Below are 18,681 nucleotides of genomic sequence, written 5' to 3'. Positions count from 1 at the left end.
TTCAGATATATACTAAATATTTATATGATAAATAAAAATGCATAATTATAATTATTTAATTTTAAAAACTTGTAGTGCACGGCAAGAAAAATTAGTTTATTTTAAATCATTAATATATCTATTACATCTTCGATTTGATTACTTATTTAATCAGCTTATGAACCATTTTCCTCGAGTTTTTGAGTTGACCCAAACTCAGAGTTCTATTCAGAGGAAGGGACAGAGAAAAATGCATTGCCTTTGCTATTCCCATTTGATTAGATTCCTAGATACTGCATCCCAACCTAGAAGATGGTGGAAAATGCTGGGGCGGATTTAGGGAGTAACAAGGATAGGTGATGGTCAATCCTAAATTTTAATTTTTTTTATTATATATATAATAATATTTTTAATAGTAATAGATTATTAATTTTAATGACTAGGCTCTTCCTAAAAAATATTTGTGATAATTATCTCCTCCTATTAATTTTAATAACACTTATAACTTGATGAGTGTTTTATTTTCGCCCAATAATAAAAGAATTCTAGATCCACCAATAAGAGAGGTCACTACCATCAACACTACTAGAAATGTTTTTATTATCGACAGAATTTTTCGACGAAAAAAATTCCGTTTAAATTATTGACAGAATTTTTCACCGAATCCGGCTTTCATCCAAAATTTCGACGGAAAATAAATTCCATCAAAAAATTCTAACGGAATTTTGATTCCGTCGAAGAATTTTGACGAAAAACAAATTCTGTCGAAAAATTTTGAAAAAAAATATATATATATTTTTGGACTTTTCGATGAAATTTTGATTCGGACGAAGATTTTCGAGGGAAAAGGAATTCTGTCAAAAACTTTTGAAAAAAATAATAAAAAAAAAAATTATATTTTTTGGACTTTTCTACGGAATTTTAATCTTCAACGAAAAAGGAATTCCGTCGAAAACTTTTCAAAAAAAATAAAAGAAAAAGATTTATATTTTTATGGACTTTTCGACGAAATTTTGATTCCGTTGAAGATTTTCGACGGAAAAGGAATTCCGTCGAAAACTTTTGAAAAATAATAACAGAAAAGGAAATTATATTTTTTGGACATTTCGACGGAATTTTGATTTCGTCGAAGATTTTTGAAAGAAAAGAAATTCCGTCGAAGATTTTCGACGGAAAAAGAATTTCGTCGAAAACTTTTGAAAAAAATAAAAGAAAAACAAATTAATATTTTGGGACTTTGCGACGGAATTTTGATTCCGTCAAAGATTTTCGACGAAAAAGAATTTCGTTGAAAATTTTGGAAAAAAATAAAAGAAAAAAGAAATTATATTTTTTGGATTTTTCGACGGAATTTTGATTCCGTGGAAGATTTTCGACGGAAAAGGAATTCCGTCGAAAATTTTTCAAAAAAAAGAAAAGAAAAAGAAATTATATTTTTTAAGTTTTTCGACGGAATTTTGATTCCATCGAAGATTTTCGACGAAAAAGAAATTCCGTCGAAAGCTTTTGAAAATTAATAACAAAAAAAGAAATTATATTTTTTGGACTTTTTGGCGTAATTTTTATTCCGTCGAAGATTTTCGACGAAAAATTAATTTCGTCGAAAATCTTTAAAAAAGTAAATGAAAAAGAAAATATATTTGTGTCTTTTTTATGGTTAGCAAAATCAAACCTATCGAACTAATGACCTGCATTAATGATTTTCAAATTCAGTTCCATCTGTTTGTGTAATTTTTTTAGGGAACAGATCAACTTAGCACAAAATTTTTTTACAACTCTTACAAACCATTTAATCACCGTTGATTTCAATCGAAAAAATTGACTATTTTAGTAGTGGTGTATCATTTGACCAATTTTTTATAATGAATCGCAAATCGTATCGAAACGTAAAATATTAAATATAATAAAAAATAATTTAAAAATATATAATATACTTAATATCATCATATAAATTCAATTTCCAAAAAAGATTTAATCAGCAAAATACATAAGTAACTGTCTAAACTGCAAACCAATTATTCTCCACTAATATTTTCACTAGTATCATTATTATCATCTATCAGTGACAATTAATTTATCACCCTCTTCATTAGTGTAACCATTTGACTCATATCTCATTTCTTGTTCAATAATCTAGGTCATTTTTTCTTATCATTCTTGTTGGCAATATCATTTCATTTATCAAGTCAGTTGATATTATCTTGCTCTTGTATGATGACACCTTAATTTTTATCATTCATGTCAACTCTAAGATTTTGACAATCTAAAAAATAAAAATACTCTTTAATTATTTCCTTTATTAATATAGATTTTTCATATTGATTTTTGAATTTAAATTACAAATCAAATCTTTATTTTCTTTTCTTTATTAATAATAATTTTTGTAGTTTTTTAATTTAAATTACAAATCAAATATTTATTTTTTCATATTAAAAATTAAAAAAATTAATTTATTTTCATATAGTATGATTAATGATATAGTATCATATCGTACGATAAACTATTATATCATCTGGTATAACTCTTTTTGATACATCTCACAATACATATTGCTTAGCTTATGAATCGTATGATATATAATGAATAATATCGTGTATCCTACTATACTAATAAATATTAATTAAATAACCACTGTATACTAGGGGGCGTTTGGTTGCGAAGAAATTTTATGAATGATAGGGAAATGATATAGATAGAGAAATAGTTGGAAAATGAGTTTGATAGGAAAATGTTAAAAAAAGTTGTTTGGTTGGAATAAATTTTACTGGGCAAATTAAGTAATATTTATAAAGTCTATGTTTGGATGTAAGTAAAATATAGATGGGAAAGATGCATGAAATTACAAAAATAACCCTGATAAATTTTACTGTATCAGACATGTTGTAATATTTTTTGGAACTTATTGCCCATATACATGTTATTGTTTCTATGTTATAAGATAGGAAAAGTTACTCTCCATTTCCTGTATCAGTTTTGGCCGAATTACCACCACATATTGTAGTGTTCTTTATAAAGTAAAGCATTTGTGATTTGTGATCTGTAATAGTAAGCATTTGAAGATATCCTTCCATGAGACGATGAAATCATCTGTAATTGGTCTCTTTTTAAAATATAAGCATGGTTCATCATCATAATTTCAATTTTTTTGTGGCTTCCGTTTTAATTTGGAATCTATGTAGTAGGAGGGTCCAGATCAGTACAAAATTGACATCATAAAAAAGTAAATCGAGGCATAGTTACTAACGAAGGTGAACATAAATACATTATATGAAATAAGTGCTTATGAAGCAAATGAGTACATCATTAAAGCTGTTATATAAATCAATAACAGTGGCTGTTGCTTGTAAATATCCATCTACACACATAAATGCATTTGAGTAAAACGCTGTCAATGAACTTATACACCCTAAACCAAACAATGTCAGGCTCATATTTTACATCTTGTGGTCATCCAGAGGGCATGTTGGAAGACAATAATTCTGAATATTCTTCACAGTGGTGTCAATCATGCCAGGCTGCTTCAAGTCACATTACCACACCACTTCGATCACAAGTCCTGCTCATGACCAAAATAAGGACTTCACCAGCTTGAGTAGCATCACAAAAAGTAATATGCCATGAAAGAAAGACAAACCATAAACCATGAAATTAATGAAAAGCATCAATTGAAGTGGTATAGAATATTTAAGACATATAATAATGGAAAGACTCAGAATGTTTGATACCTTAACATTCATTCTAAGTATAATTTCCTGGTGTTGGGGAGGAAGTTTTGCGATGTTCTCCAAGAGAATAGGTGCCAAATCTTCCTTTTCCTATTCCAAATTCACGGGGCATTAGATTGTCTCCACAAGTTCCAAGATAAGCATTCCATAATGGAAAACAAATAATTTATAATTTGATAATTTAGATACAGTTGATTGAAAGAGATGAAAATGAATTTTTAAAAGAGTCCCAAATAAAGCTCTCTACTGATCAATTTTTTCTATCTGATAATGATATTCACCTTGAGGAAGCAGATTTAGAATTGCTATAGGAGGTGTTCAGAGTGAGAATCACTAAGCTAGCAATAAACAATTGCAGGCCAACTTGTTTATACGTCTCTTGCAATCCAAGTCCTATAACAGAAACTTCAAAAAGAGAACCAATCAGGCAACAACATGGAAAAGAAGTGTTAACACTAAGACAAAGGATGTAACAAAATGAACCTTCACTGTGACAAAGAATAAGGTGAAGGACAATAGAACCGAAAGTAGGCAATAGGAGCAAGATGACCCAAAGAATCTCGTGGTTAAAATGTACAAAAAATACGCACTAGCAGCTGCCATGGAGGTTGTGATTCCAAGCAATACAAGTTGAGCATTCGATTTGTTAATCCCAAAAGCTAAATTATTTGTAGCCAATTGGAGACTAAGAGCAGCAACCAAGCCATACACAGCCATCCCAATCATAGGAAGAGGAACACCTGCCAAATGCAAAAGAATGTTCATTCACACTATCTTTCAAACACTTTACCAGCAATGCAGTTCATCCACACAAAATCGAAATTCTGATAGAATCAAATGGCTATAAGGTTATGATACCGAAAACGACGGCGTAATCACTGTTGAGTATGTCGGAGCAAACGGCGCCGCCAACGGGGCAAAAGGCTTCGGATTCGGTGAGCTTAAGGTAAGTGAGGTACGAGGTTTCGAGGAATCCGATTCCGGTGAGCCCTGCAGTCAGCTTGTAAGCCTAACCGTCAAGAGGCATGGCGGTATCTGAATCCGAAGAAGAAGAGGAACATTTGAGAGGCAGTAATACGGGTTGGTTCGGATAACCATGGAAGCGAGTCGGAGCTCCGAGACTGAAGAAACGAGAAGACGATAGGCTCAAGCTGAAGGTAGCCATCGAGAAGCTCTAATTGGATGGATGCTTTCTTCCGGTCGCCGTGTGGAAAGGTGCTCTTCAACCCACACAAAGAAGACAACGGTTGCAGACCACACAAGGAAGCAAAAATCCTATCATCTCTCTTGCTTTTCAGAGGGTATAATGGGTGTGAAAAAATTCAGACAACAGTAGTTTATCCATCTTTTAACAAAAAATCACCTACAAAAAAGCTTTCTTAACAGTGCCAAAAGATGTCATTCCATGAGAAAATTGAAAAGCAATGCAAATTGGATGGATGGCCTTTTCTACTGAATCTATTCAACCAAACATTGGTTTTTTGAAATCCTTGTTTCATTTGCATAGTAAACTTGGCTAAAACTGTGAACCAAACAACACCTTAGAGAAATCGCTTTTGGATGCTGACTGGTTGGGATTGTGACATTGTTGACTTGTTGTCAAGTTTATAATAACAGTAAATATTCTTTTTGGTCATCTGCAAATTTTACGATACCCGTTTTAGTCCATTGCAAATAAAAAGGTCCATCTTAGTCCTTAAAAAATTTAAAATGGACCTATTTTAGTCCTTTTAGGGACTAATATGGGTCTTTTTTGAATTTGTGAGGGACCACGATTTCAACTAAATGAGTCCATTTTGAATTTCTTAGGAACCGCGATGGGCCTTTTTATTTGCTAGGGACAAAAATGGACATCATAAAATTTGCTGACGACCAAAAATAATAATCAGTCTTATAAGAAAAATAATAAGCAAGTTTCACATATTTAGAGTCATCGGGGGATCAAATTCCCATTTCATCTCTCGTACAGCCCAAAGAGTAACTGATTTCTCCTTTTGTGAGAAATTTATGTACTATTTTTCAGGACATTTTATTTGTGTAATATATAATATGTAGGGATAGAATCTTTTTGATATTCGTGTCAAACTTTGAAATTTGACACTAAATCTTAACCGTTGATTTCCGTCAATCAACGGTTATCATTTAGTGAGAATCAAAGTTATTAATTAATTATTAATTTTCAATAAATGATAACCGGTGATTGGCAAAAATAAACGGTTAAGATTTGATGTCAAATTTCAAAATTTGACAACGTTGTCAAAAGATCCAGCCTTTGATGAGGTGTCAAACTTTAAATTTGACGTGTCAAAAGATCCTATCCCATATATATATATAAGTTATATTTATCTTATGTTGTAAAATATAATTATCTCATATTAGAGAAATAAAATTATAAGTGAAACTCAAAGAGAGAAAAAATAAACGTGAGATCCACATCCATTTCGTGTGTGTAAGAAACTTACTTATCTTATTCAACATATAACTCTCTCTCTCTCTCTATATATATAACAATTATTTTGAGTTTTTTTAAAGTATTTAATAAGTAATTATAAATATTTACTACTAATAAAAAGTGAAGTAATTGTATTATGGAAAATACTTTTCTTATGTTGTAGAAAAAAAGTTACTTCGTGTTGTAGAAATAAAATTATAAGTGAGACTTACAGGTAAGAGGAGAGAGAAAAAAGAGTGGTGAAATCCAACCCTTTTTTGTGTATGTAGAAAAGTTGTTTATTTCATGTAAGATGAGATAAACATAACCCTTGTATTATTATAGCATTAAGATAATTTGGGGTATAATTATGCAATGTTGATGAAGAAATAATTTATTTGCATGAAGATGACAAAATGATGGTCCTCGACATATGTAACCTCGTGATTTTGTTTCCGATCAAAATATCAAGAAGCGTTATATTTATAAACTCTTGCAATCGAATTATGTATTTCGAAATACAACGGAATGCATAATTTAGTTTGTAAATGAAAAAATTTGCAGAATATAACCATCTTACAAAATATTATATAAAAAAAATAAGAAGGAAGAAAAGAAATAGTTGTTGGGAATTGCACATTACAAAATTTGCAGAGGCAGAGAGAGCCACCTCTTCCTCCTCAGTGTCACTTGCTCTGCAACCACAGAATATCTTTGAACCTAAACGACTTCGTTTTCGTTTTTGATTTCTCTCTTTATCTATTTGCTGCTTCTGATTTCACTGGGGGAGGAGCAGGAGAAGCTACAATGGACTCGCGCGCACAGTATAATCCTCGCACCGTCGAAGAGGTTTTTAGGGATTTCAAGGGTCGACGAGCTGGTCTCATCAAAGCCCTAACCACCGGTATATTATATATACATATATGTATACAGATGCAACCAGTTTTTTTTTTGTTTTTAATTTCAATTTCTGTGTTGATTACTTTTTTTTTTCCTACTGAAGTAATGTGCTTTGCATGAAAAGTTGTCTGATTTTTTATTTTATTTTTCAATTTTTCTTAATGGGTCAACAAAAATTCCGAGCGGGTTTAGTTTTCTACGTAATGCTGCTATTGTTGTTGACAAGATTATCCGTAATATTCACGAGTGTAATGAGAAATTTTAATAATTTTTTTCAAATAAAAAAATGTGTGATGTTTGTATTGAGCATTTGACATTTTTTTCATGTTTTGGACTTCAGTTTCAGATAAAAATGAGAGTTTTCCTAAGCCATGTGCGAATTCTAGTGTTTGAGTACGTTTTAAACTTTGCGTTGTTACCTTGTAGTTCCCTTGTGAATGGGTTTGGCTTTCAAATTTTATGAATTGCTTAACGTTGTTATGTGGATGAAACTGATAGTTACTTACAATACCTTATGGAAGAACGGTTATCAGTGGATAATTTTCATCTCATTTGATTTGTGTGACAATTCATGCTGTCCCCTATTGACATTGTCACATGGTTTGAGGAAGAGGCACTGGGTTTAACCTGTTTGAAACTGGGAGGGCGTAATTTGGAGCTGAAACTACTATGGCGGTAGTGGGTGTGGCTTACAAGTATTGTTTGATTTGAGAATTAGATTGCTTTGTAAGGAAGTTGCAGGGCAGTTGTTTCTCACTTCCCTTTCTTTTGTTCTCATCATTTTCCTTTCAGTATACTTAACACTGGTTTGCTTTGCACTTGATTTGGAGGCTGTACTATATGTTAACCTGTAATTGCTATAAGATGGATATCTTCTTGTCAATTTCTATTAATTTTATGGAAATTTTATATTTATATTCATTCTCAATCCTTGAATATCTTTGTGACTAAAATGTCACGGTTGGAATCCCGAAAACAGTTTTTTTGCAAATATGTAAGGGTAAGGCTGAGTACATTCATTGTTCATACCCCCTTTCTCGTTAGTCAGGGTTTAATGGGGTTTTTTTTTTTTTTTTTAATTCTCGAATATGACATTCCGTACTTCATTATGGTATCTATCTTTTTATATTTAATTTTTTAAAATTTATATGTGTGAAGGTCATGAAAGCTTTTCTATACTGATGAACTTTTTCTGTTTGGTCACGCTATTGCAGATGTTGAAGATTTCTATAACCAATGTGATCCTGGTCAGTTACACTCTCTTTTCATGTAGTCTTTGTATGCCACATAATTTGTGTTTTTGAGTAGTCAATTGGTTTTTAACTTGCTGGAAGGCTGAATGCAATCAAGGCCTCTCTAAAATTTAATAAATATGTATCATTCTGTTGATTTATTTTGATGTTTGAAGGATTTTTTTGGCTCTGAATGTAGGTTTAATTATTATTGCATTTTGGGGTTTGCACTTGGTTCTTTGAGTACTTGTTGTCACTTTGATTTTTTAATATATGTGCTGCTGTTAATCTTATACCACGGTATTGTTATTTTAAACTCTTCAAGTGACCTGTTCTCGTGATAAATTTACACTTCTCTTGGCTTTTGCATTGAGGAATATGAACTAAAGCTGGATCACAACCACATCTTTGTCTTTACAATACTAATTCCTTTTGCAATGTCTTGTTGACTTGTAGCTTAGTTGTGTTTTTCAAATGAAAATTTACTGTTCTTTGTCATGTGATTGGTATTTTTGAGTACTGATTTGGTGGTGGGGGGGGGGGGGGGGGGTTAATCTGCATTCCTTGTTATAATCAGTCAAAATATCCATAACTTGTTTCAGTACTTGTTGCCTTCAATGATTAAATCTAATTGCAGATAGTATTCAAGCATGTTGTAAAGTTTGGATATAGTATACAATGGGCAATGGCAAGATGACACTAGGGATTGGCATGGTGCAATGTTTTCCCCATAAGGTCCGTGAGTGGTTATTCTGTTATTAAAATGTGATTATCAAATCTGGCTTTTGATTGACCTTAAGGGGAATGCATTTGCATTGCCAACCTGACACATAGCTAGGGTAAATTGAATGCTTGCAAAGAAAAATACTGTAGAGAAGTATAAGGATAAACAAGAAAAGGGATGAGCAGTAGAAGGATAAACACACAAGGCTGAGAAGGGGGGGAAAAGGAAATAAATGGAAGGGAGTATTCAAGTTGTTAAGTCTAGAGCATTACTGAATGCTGAGCTGGCAAGGAGTAGTGGGAGATGAGAATTCGGTTAGGGAAAAATGAGAATATAAGAGGGAAGGATAAATAGTGCAAGGTAGGCATGAAGGCATGAATTAAGCAAAAGGGTTAGGAAGGGGATAGAGGTTCTGAGTTGGCAGACCTCTGAAGTTTCCTTTGTTTTCTGCAATTTTATGTTTTTGTCATATACCATTTTCTGTTTCTGAATTCTGTAAGGAGCTAGTCTCATTGTTTCTTAAGTAATATACATTTCAGTTCCATCATTCTGTAGGGATCATAAGGCTTTCCTTTTTAGGTATTCTATATAGTTATTCTATTTGGTGCTTGTGTTTTATAAATCAGTTTCTTCATTCTTTCAGAGAAGGAGAATTTGTGCTTATACGGCTTTCCTAGTGAGCAGTGGGAAGTAAATTTACCTGCTGAAGAAGTTCCACCAGAGCTTCCTGAGCCTGTGCTGGGCATTAACTTTGCTAGGGATGGCATGCAAGAAAAAGACTGGTTATCTTTAGTTGCTGTCCATAGTGATGCATGGTTACTTGCTATTGCCTTCTATTTTGGAGCCAGATTTGGGTTTGATAAAGCTGACAGGTATTTCATACTCGTACTATAAATTTTATGTTAAGATGCTTGAAAATAATGAAATAGTTGGGGTCGTGCCTGGATTTATCACATTGGTTCCGTTGTCTATATGTTTCTTATTCATCCATGTACTTATGATTTGCATTTGTAACGCAGGAAACGCCTTTTCAATATGATCAATGAACTGCCAACAATATTTGAACTTGTTACTGGTGCAGCAAAGAAGCAAGTTAAGGAGAAGTCTTCAGTTTCAAACCACAGTGGCAGCAAATCTAAGTCCAGCTCTAAAGCAGTAAATAAGATTTTTCTCCTCACACCTACTACACTTGACAAATAAATATGTTTTTCACACATATTTCTGTGTTGCAGTGAGGAACTCAAGTTGATTTCCAGTTGTGGTCTGTTTGTAGATACAGGCCGCCCTATTTAAATTAAGTACCCATGGTCATTGAGTTAATTGATTTTTTGGGGAGTTAGTCTTGGATTTGAAATATCAGAAAGATTGTATAACGTATGTCATAAAACTATATTTCTATCTTCAGAAGATAAATCTAGCATCAAATTGGATGGTATTATCACAATATTATAATATTTATCTTACATACATATAATATAATATATATATATGAGTTTAGTATCATGGTATCTCCAAAATATAGCCCTTAACCTAAAATCTAGGGAGTTATGGTTAGTAGTATCTCTTCTATGCTCTAAATGAAAATAACATAGAAAAGCAGATTGTCATGAATGCATGCAAGATGAAAGTTTATATGAAGAGAAATTCAAGATAGATGTAGAGTAGCCAGCACGGGAAACGGTGTGTTCAAACTTCAATAATCTTGCTCCAACTTAATCCCTTCAGATTAAGCCATGTTCTAAAAGACTGAGGTATTAGTGAAAAGGGACTAACTCTACCCTTGACGTTACTTGTGCTTTAGAATTGAGCTTTGCTCACTTATTCAAAAGAGAAGTGAATTAAGTAAGATGAAAAACTTGGTTAAAACCACTCTCATTAAACCCCGACTAGCAAGAGTGAGTGAGGGCAATATTTGTACGCAGCCTTATTCTTGCATATTTGCAAGGAGACTGTTTTTAGGATTCGAACATGTGACCTTTTAATCACAAATGAACAACTTTATCATTGATCCATAATCGCCTTCTTTTAAGATGAAAAACTTGGTTGCAATGTTAAATTTTTGCAGGCTGTTGTACTTAAAAGATTAAATATGGTAGGCGAATGAACAAGGATCTATTTACTAACTTCCAACCTTTTGTATTCCTCACGTGTTTAAATGATCTATTTGGACTTTTAAGTTATAACTGCCACCCTTGTTCCTGTAAGAAATGTGGAAATGAAAAGGGAGATAAAGTATCTGAACAGAGTATCATGGTTTTGTTATAATTGTTTCTGAGTTCTACTATAGATTGTGGGAGTTTCATTTACTAAATTTTTGGATGTGATATTGGTATCACATTAATGTTTTCAAAGTCTTTGTTTGTAGTCATGGTTTAGTGGAATGTATTTCTGTAAATGTGTTACAAAGTTGTGTGGCTGGTATAGAAATATCTGATTTATATTATAGGTGGTGGGGTTGTCATATTTCTGGTTCTCTTTTACTCAGCTAGTTTGTTTTCTATTCTAATTGTTGGCTGGTGGAGCAGCGGGCTCCAGAATCTCAGGGTAGGCAGTCAAAGGCATTGCAACCAAAAGATGACGATGAAGAGCTGGATGAGCAAGATGAGGATGAACATGGAGAGACCTTGTGTGGGGCATGTGGTGAGCATTATGGCACTGATGAATTCTGGATTTGCTGTGACATTTGTGAGAAGTGGTTCCATGGGAAATGTGTGAAGATCACCCCTGCCAGGGCAGAGCATATCAAGCAATACAAGTGTCCATCATGCAGTAACAAGAGAGCTCGCCCCTGACATAAGCAAGGTTCCATCATTGACAATCTTTGTTGGAGCCTTTGCTGATCTTGTAATTCTGCTTTTCTTCCTAGATGTTGCAGTTAATGGATAGTTTCTATTTGACAAATGTAGGTTTCTTTTCTAGTCTGTAGGATTCTGCTGTTTTGGTTTTGTTTTTGTCAGCTGCAATTCAGTTGATGTGTTGTTGGGTTTGATTATCTATAGTTTATGCATTGCCGACTTGGGAAATTGAAGTCTTTTCCTGAATGTTAGAGAAAACTAAGGTAATGAAACATTTAAAATGATGTCTAGTTAAATCATTGGTGCTAGTTCGCTATCCCCCCCAAAACCCAAAAAAAAAAAGAGTTGCTAGGGAATTTTTATCCGTTGGTGTTTTTTTTGTACTTCTACTATGGTCGCGTGTGCCTCTTATTTGGGTGGAAGATGAACTTTTTATTGAGCCACACTTTTGCTCTGTGGGTGATACATATATTGATAGATTAGATTTTGAAATACCTTACCCTGAAATAGAATGGGTATTTAGCTCACTCTTATAAGGATTAGAAAGTATTGAAATGGATAGGTGATAAAGAATGTCTACATTAATTCTTTATTACAAAATGTTTTAATAAAACTACCCCTTTTTTTTCTCGTTCTTTTAATTAAACAAATGTACAGAAATCAGAATTAAAACATGGTGGTTCCTTCTCTCTCTGGGAACATGCAGTAGTTACTGCTAAAAGATGGTTAGATTACCATGAGCCCGTGACAAACCAAAACTTGTTTTGCTATCAAGCCCAACACTTGCAACTTCTTAGCCAACCTCAAAGCAATTATCAGTGTTATAGACTCAAGTCGAAGCACCATGAACTTTCTTTGTATTTTCTATTAGTGGGTTGAATTTGTGTAAGGATTGACTGCCTACCACCAAGCATCTCACAAGATTCAAGCATTTGGTATTTTCCTTTCTTTTTCATTATAGGTAAATCAGTGAAACTACAAACTTATTAAATTGTTTAACGAAAATAAAATTCAACCACTAATAGAAATACGGCTTCAAATATTTTTTCTCAACAAATATAGAGACTGAATAACGTGAATCTTCTCGTACATATTGTATGTTCTGGTCGATTCATATTGGCCCTATAAAGATGGGCCGACTTATCCAAGGGTCAATAAGGATCCAATCTAATGGCACTTCGTAGGTGAGCTCAATAGATCTCATTAGGCATAACACGTATGGTTTAATTCGTGCACAAACCAAATGTGTTATTGGCTGTACTGCTGTAGCATATTTGGCCATATATCGCTATGAAAATTTGTTTTGAATGCATGACAACTAAGGAAATAATTTCTAAAAACGTCTCAGTACGGTCACTGTCCCTACTGTATTGTATAACAATTAAGGCTCTCTTTGATTTCTATTCTGGAAAACAGTTTTTTAGTTTTTAGAACAAAAAAATTAAAAAACTCGTTTGACAACATCTCTTTTGTAAAAAAATGTTTTGAAAACTATAACTATTTTTTTTGTTTTTAAAATCAAAGAACATGTCTGAGTTGTTTTTGTTTTCTGTTTTTGTTTTTAACTTTCAAAAAGAAAAAAAAATATAGAAAACAACTGTTTCCATAATTGTTTTACAAAACAGTTTTAAGAACAAAAAAATCAGAAGTGGATCATTACAAACAATCCTATCCACAAAAGAGAAAAAAAAAAATATCATGGTATTAATATTGAACCAAAAAGGAAACAATGTCATATCAAAATAATTATTTCCTTTTCAAATTAGGATCTCGAAATGTACTGAAGTAAAGGACTACGTCCAAAAACTTGCGCAAATTACCGAGTTTATCTTATAAAAGAACGGGATTGTCTGGCTGGCGTCTAGCAACCCAGACCCTACATCAACTCAAAATAAAGGAAAAATATGCTTGCCGTGATAAATACATAAATGTTTAAAACTCAAATAAGTTATGAAAAAATGATCGTCACTTGTTCTACATTTTACAGTTTGACAAAAAGGAAAGGTTATACAGATCAAATCATTGAGTTAGATACGAGTTTTTCAAGTGTGCTCTCTATCGGAAAAATGTGATTATATATTAAAAAAATAAATGTTTAAAACTTATATAAATTATTAATAGAATATTATATTTACAAATTTTTTGTTTATAAACTCTTACAGATTACGTTATATTTTTCTGGTAAAATATTTTTGAATTAAGTCTTATGGATAAAAAAAATAATTTAATGTAACCTCCCTCTTGTTAAATATGGCCACTGCTTCTTGTACATTTCACAGTTTAACAAAAAGGAAAAATTATACAGATCGCTCCTTTATTAAGTATGCTTTAATGGAACTGAGTTTTTCTAAATGTTCAAACAGAACTGCAATGAGTTAAAATAGAACCATTATAATTAAAAAAAAAAACAGATCCATTTTCAACCTCATAAGCAGAAAAACCCAGAAACAAAAATTGAAACTTTCCATTTGGTTGGTGGGAAACAAGGGAAATTGGGACATGCCTTTCGCTTTTTGCTCATCTGGGTCGCCATCTTTGGTTAGCTTCCGAAGAAAAATTGAGCCTCTTGTTTGCAATTTGATTATGGGAAATCCTAGATAGAAAAAGGGGTGCCCGGGGGATTTTGAGTAGTTAGGTTAATATGATCCAACGGTTAGTATCATGGAATTGAAGTTTTTTTGACGGCTGAGATTAAAAAGATTGCATTTCTTATCAAGGATTATTTATGAAATGGCACCATTGGTAAGTAATGCGTTATCCTTTCTAGCGGGAAGAAACGGTTGGAGGAGGAAGGAGGAGGGTGCCACTGCCAACAATGGTGTTGGTGTGTGCTGTTACGCTTTCTTCCACACTTTTAATCCAAAATTCTGTTCCTTTGACTTCTCAAAGTTCAAGTAGAGCATTTGGTTCCCCTTTACTATTCAACAGAGATAATGGTTCTGTTGTTCCAATTCTTGTTGTGTGTCATGCTAAGAAGAAACTCAGTTTTGTGGACCAGATTCTAGATTACATCGAAGGTGGATACTTTCTGCACATATCCCATTTTTTTGGTTCTTAATATAAACTCTCTATCTTTTTTGTTTTCCCAGTTTTGCCTATTGCATTTGATTCTCTTTTTGTTTTTAGGAGGTCCCAAATTAAGGAGATGGTATGGTGCACCAGATCTCCTTCCAAAAGATGCTACTGCCACAGAAGATGATGAGGATGATTATCAGGGTAAATAAATATGACATATCGATCCAAAAATGCTTATATTTATATGGGTACCTAACTAGCTATGTTTAGTATTAGTGATTTTGTTCTTACACATTTGTTTCAAAGCAGAAGATGAAGTCAGGGATGCAGTGCTGGTAACAGATGGAGATAGTGAGATGGGTCAGGTCTATTTCCCTTTTTTTACCGCCTTTATTACAAGCCTAGCTTGATCAGTTGATGCATCAGAATTTTGAAATTCAGGTTTTTATATATATATATATATATATATATATATATATATATATATATGGAAAAACTATTCTCATGTCACATAAGGTAAGTTTTTTTCCTACACATCCTTCGATAACCGTGCAATATTTTTCTTTTCTTTCTTTTTTATTTTTTAGATATATATATGTGTCTATAACATGAGATTTCTTCTCTCATAGATAAGCCCATATATATATATATATATATATATATAGAGGCAAGATCATTTGACACCGGTGTCAAATTTAAAGTTTGACACCTTATCTGAGAGCCGTTAGATCAAAAAAGATCAACGACTATGATTTGTAAGCATGTGACACCGTTGATCTTTTTTGATCTAACGGCTCTCAAATGAGGTGTCAAACTTTAAATTTGACACCGGTGTCAAAGGATCCTGCCTCATATATATATATATATATATATATATATATATATATATATATATAAATATATATATATATATATAGAGATAGATAAAATAGATAAGAATTACAGGGGATGTTTGGTAGAGGATAAATTTTTTCGTGTCCAGAAATCATGATAACTAGGAATATGGTTGGAAAGTTACTTTCCCGGGAATGTTATCAAAAAGCTGTTTGGTAGGTCAAAATATTATTGGAATTTTGTCCCAAGAAAAAGTATAAAATTTTTCCAACACCTAGGATTCCAAAAATACCACCCATTTGGTGGTATTCTTGCATGAGATTTTGGAAGAAAAATTATACATAACAAAATTTCGGGAAAATCAGATTCACGCGAAAATTTTCGGAAACCTTCTGCTAAACGTGAGTAATATTTTGAGTGGAAAAATTACTCCTACCTAAGAGGAAAAATAAAATAAAAAGGGAGGGCCATACAGTGTCCAAACTGTATGATATTAGGCAGTAAATTGTCTGACACATTAACTTGAACTGTTATCTCTATCTTTATAGTCAATAAGTTGCTTCAAATTCTAGAATCATGTAGTTCATAAATGTGCTGCATTCATTATCTTGATTGATTTACATTAATAAATGAATTCTGACTTTTAAGCCTTGTTTTCTGGCTTAGGCAGATGGTGATATTGTCATTGATTGTGAAAAGAACTCGAGTAAAGACACTGGTGAAGGATAAACGGGTTGCGCTTGAAGCCTTCGGAAGTTATGTTGAGGTGGGTGAAGTTAATTTGCAAAACCACTAGAAGATAGTAACTTAATATTGTTTTTGTAATTTCTGTATTGATTTTTAGTTTCTTATTATTGATTACATAATGCTTGTTGGAAAGTCAATGGCAGGAGATACAAGTGACAATCGATTTCTCAAGAAAGCTCTGAGAGGAGTTCGCACAATCATATGCCCAAATGTATGCACACTTGCCATGCCTCTCTAGACATTTGTAAGCTACGTGAAACAAAGAAAAACTGCATGGAACAAACATATAAAACACACATAAACCAGATTTGCTTATTTCATAGATTTTTCAATAAAATTTAGTTTTCCATCAAGGCTATATTCTTTTTTGTGTGTGGAAACGAGTGAAACTTCTCTTTTGATGTGCCTTTCCAATGTAAGCTTCCATAAGTCATTGCAATATAAAGTTTGACTTCATTGTAGAATCCCAGTTCACCTTAGCAAAATTAAAACTAGCAAGTCAATACTCTTTTTAGCTTATGAGAGGAAGATGTTATTGACCTTTGTAATTATATTAAATATCATATTTTTATGAAAATGAAATGACAAGCAAAGAATCATTTGTATCCAGGATACCACGGTCCTGATGAACTGAAGAGACATAGAGAAAGTTTATAAGCATGTCTACTGCTGTTATTTAATTGTAAAAGAGATAAAATCATTTTGATACAGATTATAGTCGAAGTAAAGCAATTCATTTTTCCCTTCAAACAATTTACCAGTACTCGAATTTGTTTATTTTTTTTTTCTCTCCCAGTTTTGGGCAATAATGATGAGACTTGGCTTGCAAACAATTTTTTTGAAGAAATGTTTAAATTATTTCATTCTTTTCCAGGAGGGTTTTCTTTCCAGTGTTCAAAGCCTTCAAGGGGTACAACATGTAATCCTCTTATCACAGGTACTTTTATTTTTCCTCAGACACTCCTTTGCACCAGAGAGACAATCTTCATTTTGTTTTAACAAAGTTGCAGTTGTCAGTTTATAGTGGTAAAAGTGGCATTCAATATATGATGAAAAGCAATGCAAAGAAATTGACCGAGCAAGATGAATCAGTATTGATGACTTCAGGAGTTCCTTACACCATAATTAGGACTGGTGCATTACAAGATACCCCTGGTGGGAAGCAAGGCTTTAACTTCGACAAGGTACAGACTTCAAGTGTTAATTTCTTCTTTTTGATGAACAAAACAATTGAGTCTGTAAAGAACCTATTCAACCCAAAAGCTTAAGCTGTTGGGTGAGGCTACATTAATGGTTTTATATACCTCAACACGCCCCCTCACACGAGAGCCCACTGGGCTTGAAAGGTGGACAATGCACAGGCCCACCTATCTGTGCGAAAAAAGAAATTCCACTAGAAAGGAGGGGGGAGGACGGTGAGGATCGAACCCGGTACACCGAGACCTGATTCTATATAAAGAACCAATTCAACCCAAAAACTTAAGTTGTTGGGTGAGGTTACATTAATGGTTTTATATATCTCAACAGAGTCAAAATGGAAGTTTCAAAGGATGTTCTCAATGATCAACCCTCTTACGCAATCATAAGTGTATATGCTAACTGAAATTTTGGAATCATTTCCAAATACAAACTGCTTGGATCATCATTTATTACATCAACTTGGAATCTCCTAAAGCAAAAGAAGGAGCTGACTGTTCTAATTTCATTTGATGTTTACTACAACAGGGTTGTGCAGCTAGTGGAAGTATTAGCAAAGAAGATGCTGCCTTTGTGTGTGTAGCTGCCTTGGACTGTGTCCCACAAACTGGATTCATGTTTGAGGTGGCAAATGGGGAAAATAAAGTTTCAGATTGGAAAGAATGTTTGGCCACATTGATGGAGAAAGCGAGTCAGTAACTTCAGTGACCATTCACAAGGCATGTGTATTCCAATTTTAATTCTTTATGTGCGAGATTGTCTCAAATGGGTTTGTATTCCTTTTGAGAAAATTGAGCTTTGTGCTTTATCTTACCTTCCTGTGAAAAAATAAAATAAAATTGGTTTCAGACTAGAACTGCATATTTTAATAAACATTCTGTCAACTAAAAGGTAAGAAGTTCGTACTTTCTCTAGTAGTAAGTGTCTTCATCCTTGGATCTCTTAGGAAGTAGATGTAAGATAAGTAAGCACGGGCATGATATTAAGTTTTGATATAATTTTTACATACTTAGTATCCTATACATCAACACCAACATCATTTTTATCTCAAACTAATTAGTATCGGTGTATGAACCCAAATAATTGCATACTACATCTTGTA

The 18,681-nt window shown here is 32.9% G+C and overlaps 2 protein-coding genes and 1 pseudogene across 7 annotated transcripts; 2 read left to right on the top strand and 1 right to left on the bottom strand.

The window, feature by feature from the left end:
• Window positions 1-3,981: 3,981 nt before the first annotated feature.
• On the bottom strand, window positions 3,982-4,986 carry LOC133304230 (thiol-disulfide oxidoreductase LTO1-like; annotated as a pseudogene).
• Window positions 4,987-6,735: 1,749 nt separating this feature from the next.
• On the top strand, window positions 6,736-11,985 carry LOC133304248 (PHD finger protein ALFIN-LIKE 4-like). 6 transcript variants are annotated; one of them, XM_061504259.1, is made up of 5 exons: window positions 6,736-7,039; window positions 8,250-8,282; window positions 9,635-9,863; window positions 10,011-10,146; window positions 11,544-11,985. In XM_061504259.1, exons 1-5 carry the CDS (start codon window positions 6,943-6,945, stop codon window positions 11,781-11,783), a joined length of 735 nt encoding a protein of 244 aa, XP_061360243.1. In that variant the 5' UTR covers window positions 6,736-6,942; the 3' UTR covers window positions 11,784-11,985. The 6 variants fall into 6 exon arrangements, with proteins under 6 accessions (XP_061360243.1, XP_061360241.1, XP_061360240.1 ...); XM_061504257.1 differs by having other exon boundaries at window positions 6,737-7,039; window positions 10,011-10,143; window positions 11,517-11,985; XM_061504256.1 differs by having other exon boundaries at window positions 6,737-7,039; window positions 10,011-10,143; window positions 11,514-11,985.
• Window positions 11,986-14,409: 2,424 nt separating this feature from the next.
• Window positions 14,410-18,469, top strand: LOC133304242 (uncharacterized). The gene is made up of 8 exons (XM_061504250.1): window positions 14,410-14,803; window positions 14,913-15,002; window positions 15,111-15,166; window positions 16,306-16,401; window positions 16,516-16,593; window positions 17,257-17,319; window positions 17,393-17,566; window positions 18,108-18,469. The coding sequence occupies exons 1-8, from the start codon at window positions 14,602-14,604 to the stop codon at window positions 18,276-18,278; spliced, it is 930 nt and encodes a 309-aa protein (XP_061360234.1). The 5' UTR covers window positions 14,410-14,601; the 3' UTR covers window positions 18,279-18,469.
• The last annotated feature ends 212 nt before the right edge of the window (window positions 18,470-18,681 follow it).

Source organism: Gastrolobium bilobum, unplaced genomic scaffold, assembly GCF_033153095.1.
Source record: "Gastrolobium bilobum isolate Gb01-03AN ecotype WA unplaced genomic scaffold, APGP_CSIRO_Gbil_v1 utg5599, whole genome shotgun sequence".
NCBI classification, from domain to species: Eukaryota; Viridiplantae; Streptophyta; class Magnoliopsida; order Fabales; family Fabaceae; genus Gastrolobium; species Gastrolobium bilobum.
Note: the sequence above shows the minus strand (reverse complement) of the source record. Positions and strands in the feature narration are given on the sequence as shown.